The 20,481-nt window shown below is 45.2% G+C and overlaps 3 protein-coding genes across 4 annotated transcripts; 1 reads left to right on the forward strand and 2 right to left on the reverse strand.

The window, feature by feature from the left end:
- Positions 1 to 3,014: 3,014 nt before the first annotated feature.
- Positions 3,015 to 4,542, reverse strand: mdh2 (malate dehydrogenase 2, NAD (mitochondrial)). Its single transcript, XM_012864660.3, has one exon. It carries the CDS (start codon positions 4,403 to 4,405, stop codon positions 3,392 to 3,394), a length of 1,014 nt encoding a protein of 337 aa, XP_012720114.1. The 5' UTR covers positions 4,406 to 4,542; the 3' UTR covers positions 3,015 to 3,391.
- Positions 4,543 to 7,193: 2,651 nt separating this feature from the next.
- Positions 7,194 to 12,665, forward strand: LOC105927743 (E3 ubiquitin-protein ligase rnf146). Its single transcript, XM_012864661.3, has 3 exons — positions 7,194 to 7,346; positions 7,887 to 7,944; positions 10,246 to 12,665. Exon 3 carries the CDS (start codon positions 10,258 to 10,260, stop codon positions 11,413 to 11,415), a length of 1,158 nt encoding a protein of 385 aa, XP_012720115.2. The 5' UTR covers positions 7,194 to 7,346; positions 7,887 to 7,944; positions 10,246 to 10,257; the 3' UTR covers positions 11,416 to 12,665.
- Positions 12,666 to 15,171: 2,506 nt separating this feature from the next.
- Positions 15,172 to 19,184, reverse strand: echdc1 (enoyl CoA hydratase domain containing 1). 2 transcript variants are annotated; one of them, XM_012864618.3, is made up of 7 exons: positions 18,964 to 19,184; positions 17,715 to 17,786; positions 17,301 to 17,497; positions 17,069 to 17,211; positions 16,943 to 16,995; positions 16,341 to 16,421; positions 15,172 to 15,620 (listed from the first exon to the last, which is right to left on the reverse strand). In XM_012864618.3, the coding sequence occupies exons 1-7, from the start codon at positions 19,167 to 19,169 to the stop codon at positions 15,212 to 15,214; spliced, it is 1,161 nt and encodes a 386-aa protein (XP_012720072.2). In that variant the 5' UTR covers positions 19,170 to 19,184; the 3' UTR covers positions 15,172 to 15,211. The 2 variants fall into 2 exon arrangements, with proteins under 2 accessions (XP_012720072.2, XP_035986250.1); XM_036130357.1 differs by lacking the exon at positions 18,964 to 19,184 and having other exon boundaries at positions 17,301 to 17,484; positions 17,715 to 17,803.
- Positions 19,185 to 20,481: the final 1,297 nt, after the last annotated feature.

A 20,481-nucleotide genomic window follows, 5' to 3' on the forward strand; every position in this document is an offset into this window, starting at 1 on the left:
TATGGTTATTTAATGGAGCTTTGGTACAGTAATGTGTATTTTTGGTTCCAAATGTAGATTTTTACAGCATGCTTTGCAAAAGTATTCATACCCTCGGAAATTTCTTTTGCATTTTATCCCATCACCAACCCTAAACTTATGTGTTTTACAGAGGTTTTATGTGCCAGACCCACACAAAGCGGTGCATAAATGTGAAAATGGATTGAAAAGGCTCTGTAGTTTTCAGTTTGTTTGTTTTTTTTTTATCTACAAATAAAAAATCCGAATAGTGCAATTTCCCTTTTGCAATCAGCCCCCTTTGATCTGACCTCACTAAAATTGAGTGCAACCAACTGTCTTCGGAAGGCATCCAACGTGTGAGTAAACGCCAACTGTGTGCAAATGATTCTGATTATACCACAGCTGTTCTGCAAAGGCCTCGCAGGGTCGTTGGAGAGCATTATGGAGACCAAGGAAAACAGCAGGCAGTTCAGGAATAAAGTTGTAGAGATGCGTAAGGCTGCTTTAGGTCATAAAACAACATCCCAAGCTTTAGACGTTGTGTGACGCAGAGTTCAATTCCACATCCAAGAATTGGAGGAACACACCACAACCTACCAAGACCCGGCTGTCCACCTAAAACAGGCTGGGGAAGGAGGGGGAGGGGGGGGGGGGGGATTCAATCCAACGTATTACTCTGGAGCAGCTGCAGAGATCCGCAGTTCAAATGGGAAACCTGTGAACTTGACAAATGTTCACCACATGTCGGTCTGTCACATAAACTCTGAATACAGTCTACGGACGTTAGCGCTCCTAATGTGGCAGAGCTCAAGGCGTATGAATACTTCTGCGACACCCTGTGCCTAGAACAGTTTATTATTGTTGTATTTGTGTAGATCTGTTGCAACATTTTTGTAAAGAACCAGCCAGCTTCACACGGACAGACGTAGGGAACGCTGAGTTATGGTGTAAAAAAAACCGAAACGTGTACATCTGAGGAGGAAAAGCAGTTCATCCAGAAAAGTGATTCATCTTCTGGACCATTTTTGTTTTTCCTCCCTTTTCTTGTGTAAATGGATCCTGTGCTCCAAATAAAGCTCATCGAACCAAACAAACAAACAAAAAAATAACTATGTAATATAATGGTTTCTATTTGTGCGCGTTGTTTGTCCGGCGACAAGTTTGTGGTGCTCCATGAAACCTCTCAGACGACTAAAGCACCAAATTCAGCACCAGGGTGGTGGACACGAGGGCTGCAGTGGTGCTATTCAGCTAAAACACCGTGGCCACGCTCCTGTTCATGTTTAATGATCAACCGCAGGGTGTAAATCGGAGCAAAATCTGCAGTGAACATTTTTATAGGGAGGATTGTTTATTCATTAGAAATGTCAGTACCTTCAGATATTGAGTGGTAAATATGTATTATATAGAACCATTGCCTGGTTTTGACGACAGGGCAGTGATAGCGTGTTGAAGCTGTGATTCCCAGACTGCTCACCGTCTCACTGGGGATTCAGATTACATTTCAAGGATCCATTCCTACCAGGTCACTTAAACGGGGCTGCAATGACACAAGCTGCATCGACGCTTAATTAAGATTTTTTTTGGCACCGTTTTTATATTTCTTCACAAATCCAAGGCAAATGTGTGTTAAAGTTAATTTCGAAAGAGGAACTCAAGTCCAAACATTTGCTGGGCTGGGCTCCTTAGATTAGCTACACGTCAGTTTAGACTAGGGCTGAACGATTTTGGAAAATAAACTTATTGCAATTTTTTAATTGCGATTTAATGTGACCCCCCCCAGTTTAATTTATCATGTCTTTTTAAACATATACAAAACAACGAATCAATTTGTTTCCATGCCGTGCGAATTAGTTGCTAAAAGACCCACAGCATCTAAACTTGGAGCAGAAATGATTGCGTTCTGCCTACGATATATTTTTACCAAAATTGCAATTTTGACTTTTCTCTGCATTAACCACAAGCAACAAAAATGGCCTCTAAATAAAGATGTTTGTAAACAAGGACTGTTTAAAACAAGAACGTTTAATGTTTCTATTAATCAGAATATTATTCAAGAGAACGGCTTTTAATTGATTGGGACATCAATCCTTGTTGAACATAAAGACCAACCAACAAGCAAGTCTGTAGTAAACTGATTGACCAGAACTTAATGCTATGTGTGATTATATAAACTCTAAAACAAGTAAAGTTAGATTATCTCACTGCTGCAACCCTCTTCCCTTCCATGTGAAGGCAAACCCACGTTAAACATATTACTGACACCTAAAGAACGCGTCTGATTCCCTAATTGTTACTTAACCAAAAATTGCAGACATATGCGATTTGGAAATTGCATTTTTTAGATTTGCGATTATATTGAAAATGCGATTAATTGTTCAGCCCTAGTTTAGACGTTTCATGCCTTATACATTAATTTTTGTTTAAAGTTTCTCCTAAAGATATTTGTTTTGGTACTTTCTTACAAGCCAGGATGGTGCAGAGAGTAGCAGGCGTCTCATAAATGGAGGTTATTAGTTATCCAACCTTTTCTTCCCAACTTCTGCCCTTTTCCTGTGTAATTTCTTAAAAAAAAAAAAACATGACTAAAACAAAAGCGGCCTTATTAAAACGAGATTATTCCTAGAAATGCCTTAATCACAAATACTGCAACATGTTCATTATTATGCTCAGCCTGTATGTGGTCATTGATACACTTTGGGTGTCCGATTAAGTTTGGGACATCTTTAAATAGTTTATATTCTAGATATAGATTATGTTCATAAAAGCTCACAGAACAAAACCTCTGATACTGGTTTTTAGGGCAATTTTATACCTCGCAAAATACAGTTAGCAGAAGTTTACTAGATAAATATTTATTCTTTGACCTGACCACCCCTCCCTCCTGCTGAGGCATGACTACTGTCGATGTGACATGTGAATTTCTCCAACGTGAGATCAATAAAGCCTATCTTATCTTATCTTTTCACCCTTTTAAACCGTTTTGGTGCGACATAGATGAGGGAAAAGAAACATTTGTAAAGCTCCTCTGTTTTATTGGTGGAGTGAATATTTTGGCTCTTCAGTAACAACCGTTGGTGCATCAGCAGGCATGACAGCGTTCCCTCCTTGTTCACAGCAGGAAGTCGAAGCAAATACAGAATTCATCTAGATTTGCACACACACAAAAAAAAAAACAACAAAAAAAACAGTACAGTAGAGAATGGGTATCGATTATACACAGAGAGCAAAGCCATGGTTGGTGAAGGGGAGCAAAACAAACACATAACAGGATGACCCTACTGCCAGCAGAAAAAGAGAGGAAACACTGACAGATCTTCAGCCAGTCTGATGCCTTTTAAGACAGAACAAATGATCCATGACGGCTGGTTCCTTTGGCTCAAACTCCTGATCACTTCATGTTGGCCACAAAGTCCTCGCCCTTCTTGATGGAGGCCTTCAGCTCGCCGATGGCGTCGGCCACCAGCTTCTCCTCAAACGCAGACAGCTTGCCCAGCCCCAGGTTCTTCTCGATGCCGTTCTTGCCCAGCAGCAGGGGCGTGGAGAAGTACTTGCACTCCGTCTCCTCGGACCGGACGAAGGCGCACTCCACCACGCCCTCCTTCCCGTTCATGGCGTCCAGGACGGAGAAGGTGAAGCGGGCGCCCGCGTAGGCCATGGACAGGGTGGCGGAGCCCGCTCCGGCCTTGGCCTTCACCACCTCCGTGCCGGCCTCCTGGATGCGCTCGGTCAGGGCGGTCAGCTGGTCGGAGGGGAAGTCGACCTTCGGAGTGCATTGGGAGATCAGGGGGATGATGGTCTTGCCGGCGTGGCCGCCGATCACGGGCACGTTGACCCGCGCCGGGTCCAGGCCCTTGAGCTCCGCCACGAAGGTGTTGGCCCTGACGATGTCCAGGGTGGTGACCCCGAACACCCTGTTGGGGTTGTACACGCCGCGCTTCTTCATCACCTCCGACGTGATGGGGATCGTGGAGTTCACCGGGTTGGCGATGATGCAGACGATGGCCTCGGGGCAGTTGCGCGCGCACGCGTCGGCCAGGTTGGCCACGATGGTGGCGTTGGTGTTGAACAGGTCGTCCCGGGTCATGCCGGGCTTCCTCGGCACGCCGGCCGGGATCACCACCACCTCGCAGCCCTGCAGCGCCGCGTCCAGCTGGTCGGGGCCGATGTAGCCGCTCACCTGGGCCCGGGTCTCGATGTGGCTGAGGTCGGCGGCCACCCCGGGCGTGTGGGCGATGTCGTAGAGGGAGAGCTGGCTCACCAGGGGGCTGTTCTTCAGCAGCAGGGACAGCGGCTGGCCTATGCCGCCAGAAGCGCCCAGCACCGCCACCCTGGCGTGGTTCTGCGAGGAGGTGGACAGGCTCCGAGCCAGGCTCACGGTGGGTCTCACTGCGCGGGAGAACATCTTGCTTTGGGGTCTTCTTTGCGTGTGGCTGGGCGAAAATAAAAAGAGTCGACGAGCCGCTCTCCTCTGTGACACCAACGTCCTCTAGCAGCGAGCGAACAGGAACACTCCGCTTCTCCTTCGCGCTGTTGTTGAACGGCGGGGGCGGTGGAGCGTTACCGCCACCTAGCGTTCAGGAGGCTCACCCTGCTAAAATAAAATCTCTCTCTCTCTCTCTCTCTCTCTCTCTCTCTCTCTCTCTATATATATATATATATATATATATATATATATATATATATATATATATATATATATATATATATATATATAATTAGCGCATAACTGTGAAGGGGAAGCAAAATTATTATTAATTTATGACCCTTATGGGTGGAGGATTACCTCCCAGCAGAGCAATAAACATACAGTCAGAGCTACAGTCGGAATGGTTTAGATCAGAGTACGTTTGTGTTGACATGAAACCGGCCAAAGTCCAGACCTAAATCCAATTTACAATCTGTGACAAAAATTGATAACAGGTGTTCACAGGCGCTGCTTGTCTGGTATTGATTGAGCTTGAGCTTTTTGCAAATTAGAAAAGGCAAGGGTTCTGGAAACCATGTCCCTTTATTTCTATTTCATATATTTTTTGTAAGATACTGTGAACTGTTTATTATCGAGCTCTCTTTAGCTGGCCTGTGCCCTTATCATAATTTTTTTTTCCATGGCTGAGTAGCTTTAGTCAAGGCTTAGCTGTCAAAAAACTTTCTGAAGCTTAATGAGAGCAAGACAGAGGGGATGGTGTTTGGAAGTGCCATCTCTGATTTGGGACATTTCAAGCATTTTGTGCGTTCCAAAGTAACCAGTTTTGGTGTCACCATAGATAGCGATTTTAAATTGAATGAACAAATAAATAGCGTTTTAAAATTGTGTTTTTATCATCTCCGTCTTTTATCTAAGGTAAAGCCATTTTTAACTTTTAACCTCTTTGAGCAGGTTTTACACTGTTTTATTTCTAGCCGTCTGGAATACTGTAATGCACTTTATTCAGGCATTAGCCAACGAGCTCTGTCCCATCTGCAGTTAGTCCAAAATGCAGTGGCTCGTATTTTAACGGGGACCAGAAAATATCAACACATTACACCAATTCTTGCGTCTTTGCACTGGCTCCCTGTTTGTTTTAGAATTGATTTTTAGATTTTATTGTTTGTGTTTAGAGCCCTGAATGGAGTGGCTCCTCAATACATCACGGACCTCCTCCAGATTTATTCTCCGGCACGTGCTCTGAGGTCTGAGGGCCATCTTCAGTTAATAGTGACTAAGACGAGGCTTAAAACCAGAGGGGACGGAGCCTTTTCTGTAGTTGGCCCCAGACTTTGGAATGCTTTGCCGCTCCATGTACGGACTGCCTCTACGGTGGAGTGTTTAAGTCTCGTCTTAAGACCCACTTTTACTCTTTGACTTTTGACACCACGTAGTTGTGTGGTCCTTTTAGTTTATTTATTTTATTTAATTAGATTTATTAAATTTTTTGTTATGTACAGCAGACTGGAAACTTTTTCTGTTGTTAAATGTGCTATATAATATAAAGTGGATCGGATTGGATTGGATTTGGTGAAGTCTTATCTATTGTTAAATTTAAAACTAGAAATATTCAGGTAATTAAAAAAGGAATAGTGTGTATTATATGTATTTCCAAATGTAAATGTCTGAAGGCTAAAACAAGCTTCTGTCCAGGATTTTATCCAACTTCCCATCAACTCTGACCAGCATCACTGTCCATCCTGAGGAAAAGCACAGCACGATGCTGCCACCACCATGTTTCACAGTAGGGATGGTGTGCTCAGAGTGAGGTCCAATGCACACCATCTTTCTGCTGCACAAAATGCTTTGCATGTAGGTCAAAAAGTTCAGTGTTCACATCTGACCAGAACAACTTGTTCATCATGTTTGCATGCTGTCGCCCACATTGCTGGTGTGAACTGGCTTTCTTTTTGCTGCTCTTCCATGCATGCCTGATATCTGGGGCATATAATTGTTAACACATCCCCTCACATTACTTTGGTTCTCTGCTGCTACGTCAGGGTTACTATGTTGACTAAAAATACCATTTAATAACCCGATCTTCCCTCTGTTTGTTTCACGTTTTCTATGGCTCAAAAGAATGTGTTCCACTGATTCACCCTAACACTCCTCACTAGGGTTGATAGGCCCTTGAAAAATAAACCAGGGACACTTCTTGGCTTGTCTTCCACACTGCTGACGTGATGAATCAGTTTTTGCCTTTTTTCTTTGTGAAATGATTTTGTAAACATTTGACTCAAGCCTCAAGTTGATTAGACACATGTTTTAGTTTCCAAATATGGATCAGTTCCTTTTTCTTCAAGGGACAGTTGGCAACCTTTCTCCTCCTCACCCAAACCAGTTCAGTGTTTTGCCCCAACCTAAACTGACTTAGCAACATTACACCTCCGTGTAACTGATACACGGGCTATCCGCTCTACTCTCCATCCCATTTTTATCCCACAGGCATCCCTGTGTTGTCTCTCCTTGGAGCCTGTCTTCTTTTTTATTTATTTTTATTTTTTATTATTAACTCCTTCTAATTCTCACATAATCCACAGTAATTCAACCCTGTTCTATTATTCTGATGGAGTTTGTTTTTGTTTGCTTTCAGAAAATGTAATTTATTTATTTTCCATCAATCTGCTACTTAAAAAAAAACCTTACAATTTGATTTAATTAAATCACTTCCTTAATAACACTGTTTTCGCGTATCCTGCCGTGTGATTGGACCCCATGGGCTGGACGTTCGGTGACGTAATGCCGCATTGTTACGTCTTCTCCTTTATCACAGCTTCTCTGAGGGGGAAAACAAAGCCAGTTAACACTGCATTTGGGTTTCACGCGTCTCTGATCGCCACCGCGGAGAGCGCCAGTGGAAACAGATGTTTAAGATATGGCGAGTATTTAATCGTTGTGGTGTCTGTGTGTCACCCCCCCCCCCCTCTGCTGTTTATGTCGTTCTGCTGAAACAAGCTAGCGCCATCAGATGAGCTCCGTCTATTTACTGGAGGCTGAACGCTTAGCCTGGGCAGCGTCAGCTAGCGACAGCAGCCTTTAAACTGCTGCAGAGGCTTTTAGCTCCCCGTGGCTCCACATTGTGACTTCCGGTTGAACGTCTCGGGTGAAAAGGGAACATTTCACGGTGTTGCGCAGCTGTTATTAGCTAGCTGAACACCCCCTGTCTCTCAGACTGACCGCAATGCATTGTTACATGTATGCGCTCACTGTTGTGTCTTTTCACACAGCCCCCCCCCTCCCCTAAATTGCCCCTCTCCCATTACACTCAGCTAAATGAATTATCAGCTAATCAGAAAGCTCATAGGGTGATGGATCACAATGAGTAGCTTGGTATCACATGCTGCTGTTCCTGGGTCTGATCTGCGTGGTAGCCTGTATGTTTCCTCTGACTGCTTTGTTTTTCTTTTTTTTTTTACAGTGGGTGGTTTGAAGGTTCACGAGCTCTCCTGATGATCCATCTGCCTTGACAACTTCAGGTGAGTGTGAGAAATATCGCCTATGAAGGTGATGCATGTTTTTTTGTTTTTTTTTTAGTGTGATCCTCCGCTGTGTCCACTTTTAGTTGTAACCCCTGTTTGCTCAGTGGGAACTTCTCGATTTCTGGCTCTGTGCTCTAGGAGGAGGAGTGGAAAATCCAGCATTGAACTTTTCGCAACAAAAAACATCAGCGTCGTTTTTCTGACGGTAACGGGGCGTAATTGTGATGTGGATAGAATATAGGGATGCACGATATATATCGGCATTAACATTGGTATCGGCCAACATATCTCATCGGTCCGATAAGTAAAACTGGTCCGATTGTTTATTTTCATCTAGTTTCCCTTTGTGCCAGTGTTTCAGGAGGGGGAGGGAATGGTCATTTATTTCTATTTCTATTTTTCTTTTTGGCCATGTGACAGTGATGCATGGCAGCCAGGATTGTTGGGTTTTTAAATGAAGCAGAGATGCAATATCAGCAGTGTGCTCGTTTATCACGGAGTCGAAAGAAGACATACGGAAAGCAGCGTGTAAATCCAGATTACAACCCCCATTAAAAAATTCTGTTAACATTAGTATAGTTCTCAGTGGGTACAAATTGTGTAAAATTTTATCATCCCAGAAATGTAAATGTTAATATTTGTACATATAAACACACATCGGTAAATATGGATTATTGGACATAACAATATTAATATCGGGTATCAATATCGGTGCATCCCTATTAGATAATCATATGTGGAAAGTGGACCTCCTTTAATCTGATACCTTGAAATACAAACCCGTGCAAAAAGTTAAGCGTCCACCCTTGTGTACTTTAGTCTCATTATATTTGTATGTATATTTATATGAAGGTCTCAGATTTCTGTTGTTGTAGTTGTTTTTTTTTTTTTGGAGAGCATTAGTGTTAGGTTTAAAGCAGAATATCCCAAGTCTCTTTTTAGTAATCGAACATTGATTTATCTTTTGAGAGGTGCCTATATTACACTCCTGATCAAAATCTTAAGACCGGTTAAAAAAATTGCATGAATTTGCATTTTGCTCTGTTGGATCTTAAGAAGGCTCTAAGTAGAGCTTGTAAATGAACAAAAGAAGAAATGGGAACAAGAGACCAAAAGATGTGAGCTGGCAATTTATTGAAAACAACAATTGAACTCAAACAGGCTGATCAAAAGTTTAAGACCACAGCGTTTGAAAGCCAAAAATCTATGCAACAATTTGGATTCCATGTCATTTCCTGTCAATTAATCACACTGTGATTGATGGCAAAGGCAAAAAAAGCTCACAGTCTTTGAACGTGGAAGCATCGAGCTGCATAAAGAAGACCTCTCACATGTCCCATCGCTGAGGTTGGATGCTGTAAGACAGTCATTTTGCATTTTTTTAAAAGGGCCTCAGGGATATGGAACAAAAAAATCAAGTGGTAGACCCAAAAAAAATCTTGCCGTGTATCCACAATGGACAATCGCTTACATGGCGTCATTGACTTTGCAGCAATCCCTGATACAGAGCATTGTTGTGGCGACGTTGGAGTGGAAACCTCCCCAGACTCAGTGTTGATGGCTATCTGCTATGACTGGGGTGTGGTTGGACAGAGAAGAGAATACACACAAAAGAATAGAGCAGTGCTGATCCAAGAGTACTTTCTATGTGAGAGAAAAGTACAGGAGCTAGCACTGCTGTAATAGCATAAGTTAGTTGTAGTGAACGTTCAGCGAATAGCTATGTCTAGGAAAGAGAGACGGCATTAACCACTGAAAGACTGGGCCAAGTTTATCATCTATAGGAGGAGAACATAAAGTAGACGGGTCTTAAAAGTAGACGGGGTGTCTGGCTCACGGATTAAAACCTTAATATTTGCAGACATGTCTTGTGGTCTTGCCCAACATAAAATGTTAGGTGTCTGGCCATGTTGATCATCAGGGGAAACGGGGAAAGCCAGCATACCTGGTGGGAAGTACAGGGGTGGGGGCATTGTGTTGTTGCTGCACGAGGGATTGGTGCACTTCACAAAATAAGATGTAAAAACTTGCATATTTTAAAGTAGACACGAAAAATCCACTTTTTTTTTTTTTAGCCTGCCTTTAACCTGGCTTTTTTTACATTTTGTTGTAGACTTGGAGTCTATGGGAGTGCAAAAGATTGTAATTTAGTCTCCAGGTGCTGCGTAGATATCTTTATATTCTATTATGGTCACATTTTAACATCAGTGAGGGGGAAATGGTTACTTCTCATTTTTTTACAGCGGCAGTAAAGGTTTTGTGGGAAACTTAACAATCGTCTTGTTTTTTTTTCTGCAGTACTTTATAAGGATGGCTAGTTGTGGAGAGGTCGACCACTCCGTGAGCTCGCTCCCATCCAGCAAGAAAGGCAGCAGCGGCGCTGGAAGCGGCGGCAGCGCCGACTCCTCCTGCTCCGACCCCAGCGCCTCGTCGCCGGCCCTGTCTGTGCCGGAGTGCGCCATCTGCCTGCAGAGCTGCGTTCACCCCGTCCAGCTGCCGTGCCACCACGTCTTCTGCTTCCTGTGCGTCAAGGGCGCGTCCTGGCAGAGCAAGCGCTGCGCTCTCTGCAGACAGGAAGTACCGGACGACTTCCTGGAAAGGCCCACGCTCCTCTCCCCGGAGGAGCTGAAGGCGTCGGCGGGAGGCCGCAGCGGGGCGGCAAGCGACCACGCGTGGTACTACGAGGGCCGCAACGGCTGGTGGCAGTACGACGAGAGGACCAGCCGCGAGCTGGAGGACGCCTTCTCCAAGGGGAAGAAGACGGCGGAAATGCTGATCGCCGGCTTCCTGTACGTGGCCGACCTGGAGAACATGGTGCAGTACAGGCGCAACGAGCACGGCCGCAGGCGTAAGATGAAAAGGGACGTCATAGATATTCCCAAGAAGGGGGTGGCCGGACTGCGGCTGGACGCCGATTCTGTAGCCGGGGCTCTGGGCTCTGCGGGGCGGGAAAGCTCCGCAGACGGGGCCGACACCACCACGGCGGGGGCTCCGCCGCAGGCAGCCGGTACCCCCGCGGTTGTTCGGGCCCCCTCCGCTGCTGCCCAGCCCGCCGCCTCCCCAAGGGGTGAGCCTGGCCCCAGCACAAGCCCCTCTGTGGAAGAAACTCTCTCCCAGCTGCAGATCAGCCCCGGGTCCGCTCCTTCTCACAACAGGGCCGAGGGCGGGGAAGGGGAGGGGCAAGACGACGACGAGGAAGAGACGTCACCCTCCAGGTCCTCTGACCCCCACACCTCTGTGGAGGAATCCGGTTCTGTGGACTGGAGCGATGACGACGAAGAAGAAGAGGAGGAGGAGGAGGGAGACGGGGATCACACGGAGCCTTGGGGGGACTGGCCGCGGAGACGGAGACTGACCCCGGAGGACAGGGCGCCTCCTCGGGCGGAGTCCGCCTCTCCCCCTCCGTCGTCCCACAGCAGCGGGCGGTCCAGAATGCCCGACGGCCAGTGTACGGTGACTGAAGTGTGAATTTATCCGCTGCTTTGCTCAGACAGATCTGAGGTGGGAGGGTCGTTTGGTACCAGAGGGGAGGAGGCGCGTCGCGCTCCTTCACCAACGCCACTGGTTTTCATTTTTAACCCCTGCAAACATCTGGATGTGACTCCTCAGCGTCTCCAGAGGTCCAGCCGGCTGAGCGTCTGGCCTCAGATTGTGTTGAACGCATCACACCAGAGGTTTAACGGACTCGCCTGTCTACCCGCTTTACTTTGAACGCGTTTAGGTTTTATTCCTTTCAGGTCTGAGCCACACTGTGAACTCGCCAACCCGATTCTCCCGAATCCAAGCGTCTTTGTTTACATCTGCCGTCCAGAACCCCCGAAGGCCTCCGTCGGTCTGGGTCAGACCTTTTTTTGTGACAAGTGGGAATGAAGCGGCCATTTTAATGAACGTCACCACGGTGATGCTGTGGCTAACGCGGGAACCTGAGTCCTCCTCCACTGCATTAAATCTGACCGACCGACTCCATGGTGGTTCCTGACCCAATCAGCTGGTTTTCTCTGGGACGATAATGAAACACTTCCTCCACAGTCCTCACGGTTAACTGAGCCGGGCTTATTTTAAGGAGCCACTTCATCCGTTTTTTTGTCTGCATCAAGGCAGAGAACTAAGACAAAATCCCATCATGCTTCTGAACTACGTCGACGCTAAAACGTGGAGCTTAATCTTTAACAGCGGGCCCATTTAAGGGAACGTGTGGCTGCTCGCCTTTTTGATTTGATTTCACTAGTTTCATGAAACCCAAGTTGTTGTGACGATTAATAACTGAATTTGAAGTGAATGTAAGCATTAGAGGTTTTTTTGTTTTTTATTTTATTGGTGCCCAGCCTTAAGGAATTTGTCATTTTAATGTGAATTTATTTTCTTTTTTTTGCTTTAGGAGCAGCAACGCAGCTGCTTTAACGTCCCCGTCTGAACAGTTCTCACGCGTCCACGGTTGGGAGTTTTTATTTCAACATTAGGGGTTTGGAGACGTGGTAATTTTAACTTTTCAGTTCACGTGCGACGTCTAAAAGAACGAGCAGCTCTCGCCGTCTGCCACCCTGGAGCAATTTCAAGTGACGTTATTTTTCTATTAAATCCTCTGCTTTTATTTTATTTTTTGTCGTTTGTTTGGACTATCCATTCCGAATAATAAAGTATGTGTAACAGCTATGGCTTTAGCGTTTTGTTACATGGTTTGTAATTTAAGAATAAACTTTTTCATTTCATCCTGCTAACCTGTAAACCGTGTGGTCCTTTTTTCCGGTCGCCGATCCCCGCTTTACTCCGTGGAGCCGTGCTTCTCGGGCCGGGTATCACCTAGAATGAGCCGATTCAATACGATTCTCGATACATGGCTCAGCTTGAGTTGATTTGACTCCAATATCGATATTTATTACTTTCAATTTAATGCTCAAAGTCAATCAACAAAACCAGCCAAATATATGTTAAATTTATTGAACACAGATATATTAACAGGAAAATGAAGTGCATTTGATTGAATGCATTTAACGTATCACAGAAACCAAAAATGTGCCCAAATGTCTGATTTTTTTTTTTTTGGGACGATGGCGCTTCTAAAATCCTGTCGGCCGTTCCGCAAATTCGTCTCCCTTGCACTTCCTCGCTGTGAACAGTAATGGTGCGCTGTAATAACGCCCCCTAGGGGTTGGGAGGTATATCGACATTGAAAGCCAGAATATCGATATTAAATAATTTTAAAAAAACATCGCTATTAATCTTTGTATCGATTTTTATGCACAGCCCTACTGCAGAGGCAGCAGCAGACAGGATCTCAGCACAAGTCTTCGGCCGTGGCTTTAGGTTGGGCGTAAAATAAACTCCTGAAGCTTCAGTACATGTTCAAAATTAACAAGCAAAGACGGATCTAAAAACAAGTAAAATGTTCTTAAAGTTAGCCTATTTGTCCTTGATTTGAGCCAGTAAATAAGATTATCTGCCAATGGAATGACTATCTTTACCCCTAAAATAAGATAATTAGACATCCTGCACTTGAAATAAGATGGAGATGAATTGTTGTATTTTAAGTGGAAAAATCTTATTTCATTGACAAATAGTCTTATTCACCTGCTCATATCAAGGACAAATACACAAATTTCAAGAAAATTGTACCTATTTTTAGTTCTGTTTTTGCAGTGAGGTTTGTACGATTCTGCCATGTTCACACGGGGCCCTTTTAAAGGGAATAATATTCTAGTTTATGGCTCTGAGCAACTTTGAAATGATGAATGGTTAAAGTGTTAAACTTTTACTATAAAATTAAACAAGATTGAAATCAAAACGAGTCGGACCACCTTGTGCACGATTCCGTTGTGCACAGCTCCAGCCATGTTTCATCTTCCACGCCTCGCCGTGTTTACCGTCATTCAGCAAAGCTTACTTAATGTGATGCTGGCAACATGGATCCAAGTTCAACATGAGGAACCACCAATCATCCAACGAGCCTTGCGGGATCAAGGGTGCCTAAAGGCAGCAGGAACCGCTGCTGAGGTTGGGGCGGAAACACAAGCTGGTTCTGAAGAACTGGACAGTGTCCTACCCGGGTACGACACTGGTGACGGAATCTGCCGGACCTCAAAGGTCCTCCTGCTTTAGGTTAAATAGATCCAAACTTTTCCCTCAGGTCTAAATCTAGACAAAGCCCTTCAGAGAGACTGATCAGCTCTTGATTTTTATCAGCTTTGTTTTAGTACTTGAGAGATTTCAGGTTCTTTCCTGTTTCCTTAATCTGAACGCTTCCTAATCAGTTGGCTCTTTAATTAGCAACTAGCCCCAACCATCATTCAGCTTAGGTTAAATTGTGAATATTGTGGTCCAGTCAAAGTCATGATAACACCATTATAGGGCGCAACACGATAAGAGGGATTTGTAGAAGGCAAAACTAATTTACTTTAATTGACAAAACGGGGGAAAAAAAACTGCTGCATTATAATTTACCATGGCTTTTCTCATGGCTACGTTGTTTTGCTCATGTCGGTCGTCTTTATGTTCACCTTGTAGGCGTTTGTTATTCTGCTCACGGCAGGTTTTAACGCCGTCTCTGTCTCTTTCTCTGGGTCTCCAGCCAGGAAGCGCGACCTCTGGAACGGTGGCGCGGGACAAATGTCTGCCAGCCTGCGGGGGCCTGTCCTGTTACAGCGGTTCCAGCACATCTGTGGTGTCCAAATGCTGCTTGGACAGATCTGCAAAGGCAAAACGATTCCCAAACCTCATCTCATATTTGTATTTCACTTTGGCTCACAGCAGGCTCCTGACTCTGATTATTCAAAATCACATCGTGCTCTTGGCGTTGAGGATTTCCTAATCCAACCCAAAGCCAGCGAGTTAAGGGGAAGATGTCGATGCCCCTTGTTGTTCTCCTTCAGCGTGTGAGCATCGGTTAAACCCAGCCTGCAGCGACCTAATCAGCACCGTAATTAGGAGATATATATGACAGATGACTTTTTTTCTTAATCATCTGTGAGCCGGGTATGCCAGTGAAATCTCGTCAACGGCATAAACAAACTGATTTATTCTTTTTAAACAGAAAAGGTCTACATTTGTCACTCTGTATTGTCCATTTAATCATGAAAGCACTTAAAACAGTTTCAGTCCATCAAAGTGTAAAAATATCAAACATCCGTCAGCCTCTCTCTTGAATTGAGACCGTACTTTTGTGTGTGTGTGTGTGTCTATATATATATATATATATATATATATATATATATATATATATATATATATATATATATATATATATATATATTCATATTCTGGGGCCTAGTCATCTGTGTTTGGACTTGCTGGCCAGGGCTTGCAGATTAGCCGGAGCGCCCCACACCGTTCCAAACACGTCCTTCTCCGTCCTCAGAGCCTCGGTCAGGGGGAGCTCTCTTCCTGCCAGCACCACCTTTTTAACCGCCTGGATCACAGGGGCCGGTCCCTCGGTGTAGCGACGCAGCCAGTTTTCCGCCTGCTGCAGGGGAGTCCCTGCGTCCTCGTCGGCCTCCAGGACTCCGTCTGCCAGCCCGATGCCCAGGCCAAGTTCGGGGTCTACTTTCAGAGCGCCGCCAAGCAGCTTCAGCGCGTTCCGGCTTCCCACGATGCGGACGAGCCGCGCGGCGCCTCCCCAGCCCGGGACCAGACCCATGTGTTTATGGACGAACTGGATCACGCTGCCTGGTGTCATTAATCTGTTAGAAAGAGATGGCGGTCACCATGTTGGGTACCGGAGAATGTGTTAGGATACAGCTCCATGAAAACAATGAACAGATTTATTCTGTATTTTTGTTATGTGTTACACTTAAATGTTTCAGATCAATAAACACATTTTAATCTGACATCAGAGTCTATTACGAATGCTTCAATTTACTAAGGGATAAATGTAATTAGCCAATATTTCTGGTTTAATTTCAGAAGCCAAATCCAGGCCCAATTGGTGCCAAACTTTCTGAATCAAGAAGTCACTTAACAGAAGCGACCTGAAACCATAAAAAAGCTTAAAGATCTCCAAAAAGCAAAGCACATCCTCACCTGTCCCGATTAAATGAAGCCAGATGAGGAGCAAAGTCGTTGACATGTACACGTGGCAAAAGACTTACAAGACTCACTGCCAGCTAGGATGGCACACAGGGCCAGCTTAATGTGGGAGGCCTTGTTCTCTCAATAGATAAAATGCTCATTTAAAATCTGCGTCATTTAATCAGGTTCCCTTTAAATGTTATTTAAAATGTTGAATGATCTGAAACTTTTAAAGAGCAAAAAAAAACAACAAAAAAAAAACAGGAGAAATTTGTAATTTACACAAACAAGTGTCTAATGTAATTAATATGTGTTTGATTGTCTGTTACATTTTTACCCATTTCTAAAGGAAGACGTATTTTCTCTGCAAACGAAGATTGTGACCTCAGTACCTGAAATCACAGGCGGTGGCGAGTTCTGAGCCTCCGCCCACAGCTCTGCCCTCCACCAGAGCCACGGAGATCAGAGGCAGCCTGCAACCGACAACACCCCGCTGTCAGCACACACATGATGACCTGAGCTAAGAAACTATTCATTCCCCTGGAACCTCTTCATATTTAGCCGTCGGTTTCTACGTATTTAACAGGATTTCGTTCAACGTGGTCATCAAAACGTGAAAAGTTTGCCCTGCGTTGGTATTTAATGCCCTGTGTCAGAACTGGCCTGTAATTAACGTTTAACTAACCAGCATCCCCACAGCATGATGCTGCCACCACCGTGCGTCACTGCACAAATGCATATTTCAGGGTTATATGCTGTGTGTGTATGTGTGTGTGTGTGTGGGGGGGGGGGTATTTTTCTTCACACATAGTGTTTAAATGAGGCTTTGATCAAAACAGGCTGAAACTGTGGTGCTTGTGGGTACAAGATGATGAAATGTGGAGAAGCCTGAGGGGTATAACGGCTGCTGCAATGCTGTAAAACCTGCATCTGCCGTTTTTGACGCTCCATTTGGAGTTTGCAAAACAACGAAGACAAAAACGGGAGCCTTTACCTGAGTAGTCTTGTTAGCGCGTCCTGCATGAACATGCACATTTTCATCCCGTCCTGTGAGGAAAGGCGGGGCTAGTTTAGATGTGTGCCAACAGGAGTGACACAGGCATCCCGCTGTCAGATGTACCTGTGGGTTGGATATCGCTTGGACTGCGTTGAGGTCAGATCCAGAGCAGAACGTCCCAGCGGCGCCCTGAACAACGAGGCCTTTGCCTTCCGTCCAGCTCTCCAGCTGGCTCACCCTCTCCTCCAGTTCCACCATCATGCTGCCTGCCGGGAAGGGAACAAAGTCACTACGCCACACCGGACAGGTGGAGGCCGCAATCTGCGACGGCACATGCGGCATCCCCCGACGGTACCGGAGAAGGCGTTCATGCGAGCTGGGTTGTTGATGGTCAGCACGGCGATGCCGGAGTCCCGCCGCAGCAGATCGACGGAGCCTCCGGGGAAGGCCCGCAGCTTCCCGCTGATCTCCTCGCGGTCGAAGCCGTGGACGCTGGAGTAAACACAGCCACGGCTCTGTCTCTGAGTCTGTCTCTGAGCCTGTCTCTGCAGCCTGCAAGGACAGGAAAGCACCGTCTGGAGACTGTAAAGGTGCTGGAAGCTTGACTTCCTGGAAATCAATGCTGCAACCCTGTTTTTTTGGAGGTGCCTCTAAATATTAGCGTTCAATTTAAACTGTGGTAGTTCCCTGAAACGCCATCAGATTAGGGTTGTAGTCCATTTCATTGCTACTGCAACGAAGATAAAGCCATGCTGTCCGGATTCCTCACCTGGCCATGAGAGCCCGACAGCCGGCGCTCCTCAGGAGCTGTCTGTCCAGGACACGGAGGACCATCCTGCTGCTGCAGGGTGATCGAGGGGAGAAAAGGAAAAGATGCAAATACTTTAGTTTTGACAGTGAACAGAGTTAAATTCGTTGTGTTAAATTAAGCTGTTGTGCGAAAGCCTCAGAGGTTTATTAGAGAACAAGCAGCACCACGAAGACCAAGCAAGACGGTGGGGCAGGTCAGAGATGATGTGATGGAGGAACTTAAAGCGGGGGTTAGGTTATAAACCCGCATGCTAAGCTTTGAGCCTCTGACAAAGCAATGCTCAATCCGTCATAAAATGTAACAGGACAATGTAACAGGACACGGCAGTCTACCCAAACTGACAGGCGGGACAAAGATGGCATCTATTGGAGGAGCAGCCGAGAGGTCCGTGGTAATCTGGAGGAGCTGCTAAGATCCACGGCTCAGGTGGGAGATTATGTTCCACAAATCAGGCTTTTGATAGAAGAGTGAGGAAAAGAAAGCCGTCGTTGAAAGGAAGCCATGAGAAGTTTTGTTTGTAATCCATGTAGGGAACACGGCAGACATGTAGGAGGAGGTGCTCTGGTCACACACGCAGAATGTTACGCCCCACGTCCCCACTGTGGAACATAGTGGTCTCTTCCGCACGGTCAGGGGAGCTGGTCCGTGTTTTTGGGAGGATGGATGAAGTTAAACTCAGGCCAGTCGTGGAGGAATGGCTGTTAAAGGTTGCATAAGTGACGGCAACACGACCACCCAACACGTACAGCCAGAGCTACGGTGGAATGGTTTAGGTCAAAGCGTAGTCATGTGTTGGAATGGTCTAGTCAAAGTCCAGACCTGAATCCCAGAATGATGTTAAACATAACTGTGTGTGTGTGTGTGTGTGTGTGTGTGTGTGTGTGTGTGTGTGTGTGTGTGTGTGTGTGTGTGTGTGTGTGTGTCAGTTTCCATCTGATTGAGACTTAGCACCAGGATCTGTTGACTCTGGATGCTGGATATTATTGGAAAAAAATATAAAATAAAAATAACAGCAGTTCAATTCCTCAAGTATCGACTCCATACAAAGTAACGAGAGCGATACAATTTACGACAGATTCTATAAAGCTTGCCTTTGAAGTGAGCCGGCAAATATCTTTTTTAAATAAGAATCTAATAAATGCATCGCACTGAAAGTAATTTGATCTCATACTCAAACAATCGCGTAAATAACATTGCGTGTACCAACCTTGCAGCGGTGTCGCCGTTAAATCTGCACCACTGGCAACCGGAGCTGGAGAGATAAGGCCCGCAGAGGCGTCGGCTCGTGTAGTGTCCAAACGCTGCCACACGATGGCGCCAAACACAAAGGATTCTCAACGACTTGGAGCTCTGCGCGGAGGGATCTGCTTTATATGTCTCATCCCCAGCTTCGTAAACAGTCTGCTGAAGCATCGGCTTGTCAAATATGACCCTTTTCAGTCTGACTGACACAGCTAGGTAGAAAATACTGTTAGTTATTTATTCATTTTACGCTGTCAACGTTATTTTAGATGCATGGTCTCTCTGAGGCAAACATATTTTATTTGTGTTGAATGGATGAAAGAGTTGAGAGAGATTTCCATTTCTCAGGTGGAGGAGCAAAGGTTGTCACAGCCTTGAATTTTTCCATATCTGATGACGTCACAACCACAAAGTATTTTATTGAGATCTTTATGAAGCAGTGCAGCTTATGAAGTGAATTAAAAGTGAAACGTGGCTTTTGATTTGTTTTGTAAAGAAAAACCCGGAGAGTCTAGCATGCAGTTGGGCTCAGCGGGCCTAAGTCAACACTTTTACTTGTGTTACCAATTTTAACAACAGTTGCACTTGCAAGTCTTTTGGTGGATGTCTCTGCCACCTTTGTGTACATCTAGAGACAGAAAATGTTAACAATTCTTTATAAAATAAAGCTCTACCTTAACAGTGTCTGTGAAGGCCATTTGTCCCTATTTAAGGAAACATTCATTACAGAATGGTGCTGCCATTGCCATGTTTTCCAATGCATTATGGGACATGTTAGTTTTCCAGCAGAAATAACATTTTGCACAACGGCCAAAACAGTTTTTTTTCTCGTCTGAACCAAGCACCCTCTTCCACGTGTTGGCTCTGTCCTCTACATGGCCTGTGAAAAGAGGCTTTTCACACCTTTTCTTCTTGCACCCTTGAATAAAAGTTTGATTAGTGAAGATCCCGGCTAACAGTTGTGCTGTAGACAGAGTCCCTCTCCTGGGCTGTGGATGTCTGGAGCTCCTCCAGAGTTACCATGGCTCTCCTGGTCGATCACATAAACAGAGAGGATGTGATACATCAGCTCAAGAGGAGTCACTTTTTTTTTGCAGGGCAGTAAAACGTGTGAAATGCTTGAGGATCAAAGCACAGACAGACCTAAATAATTACAGACTCATTGGCAGCTCTTTGAGACCCTTAAGCATTCTTTGTGTGCATCGAAAATAATGTTTGATGAAAGTTTGTATAATGTCAAGAGTTAGGCCGATAAAAGAGGCATTAATCATAAGGCCGAACATCGGCCAGATTGGCAAAAGCTGTGAACATAATGGACACTGGTCTGATTTACAGTAAGTCTTCTGAGGGAATAAATCTTTCACCTCTATCCACACTTCCTCTGCTGCTATTTAAAGTTATCAGAATCTAAGTGACAGAACCTTTTCTCTCGCCTTTTAAGCACTCGGTTTTACAACTCAATACCGAACTTCTGTTATTTGAT

The sequence above is a fragment of the Fundulus heteroclitus genome, chromosome 3 (genome assembly GCF_011125445.2).
Source record: "Fundulus heteroclitus isolate FHET01 chromosome 3, MU-UCD_Fhet_4.1, whole genome shotgun sequence".
Taxonomy (NCBI): domain Eukaryota; kingdom Metazoa; phylum Chordata; class Actinopteri; order Cyprinodontiformes; family Fundulidae; genus Fundulus; species Fundulus heteroclitus.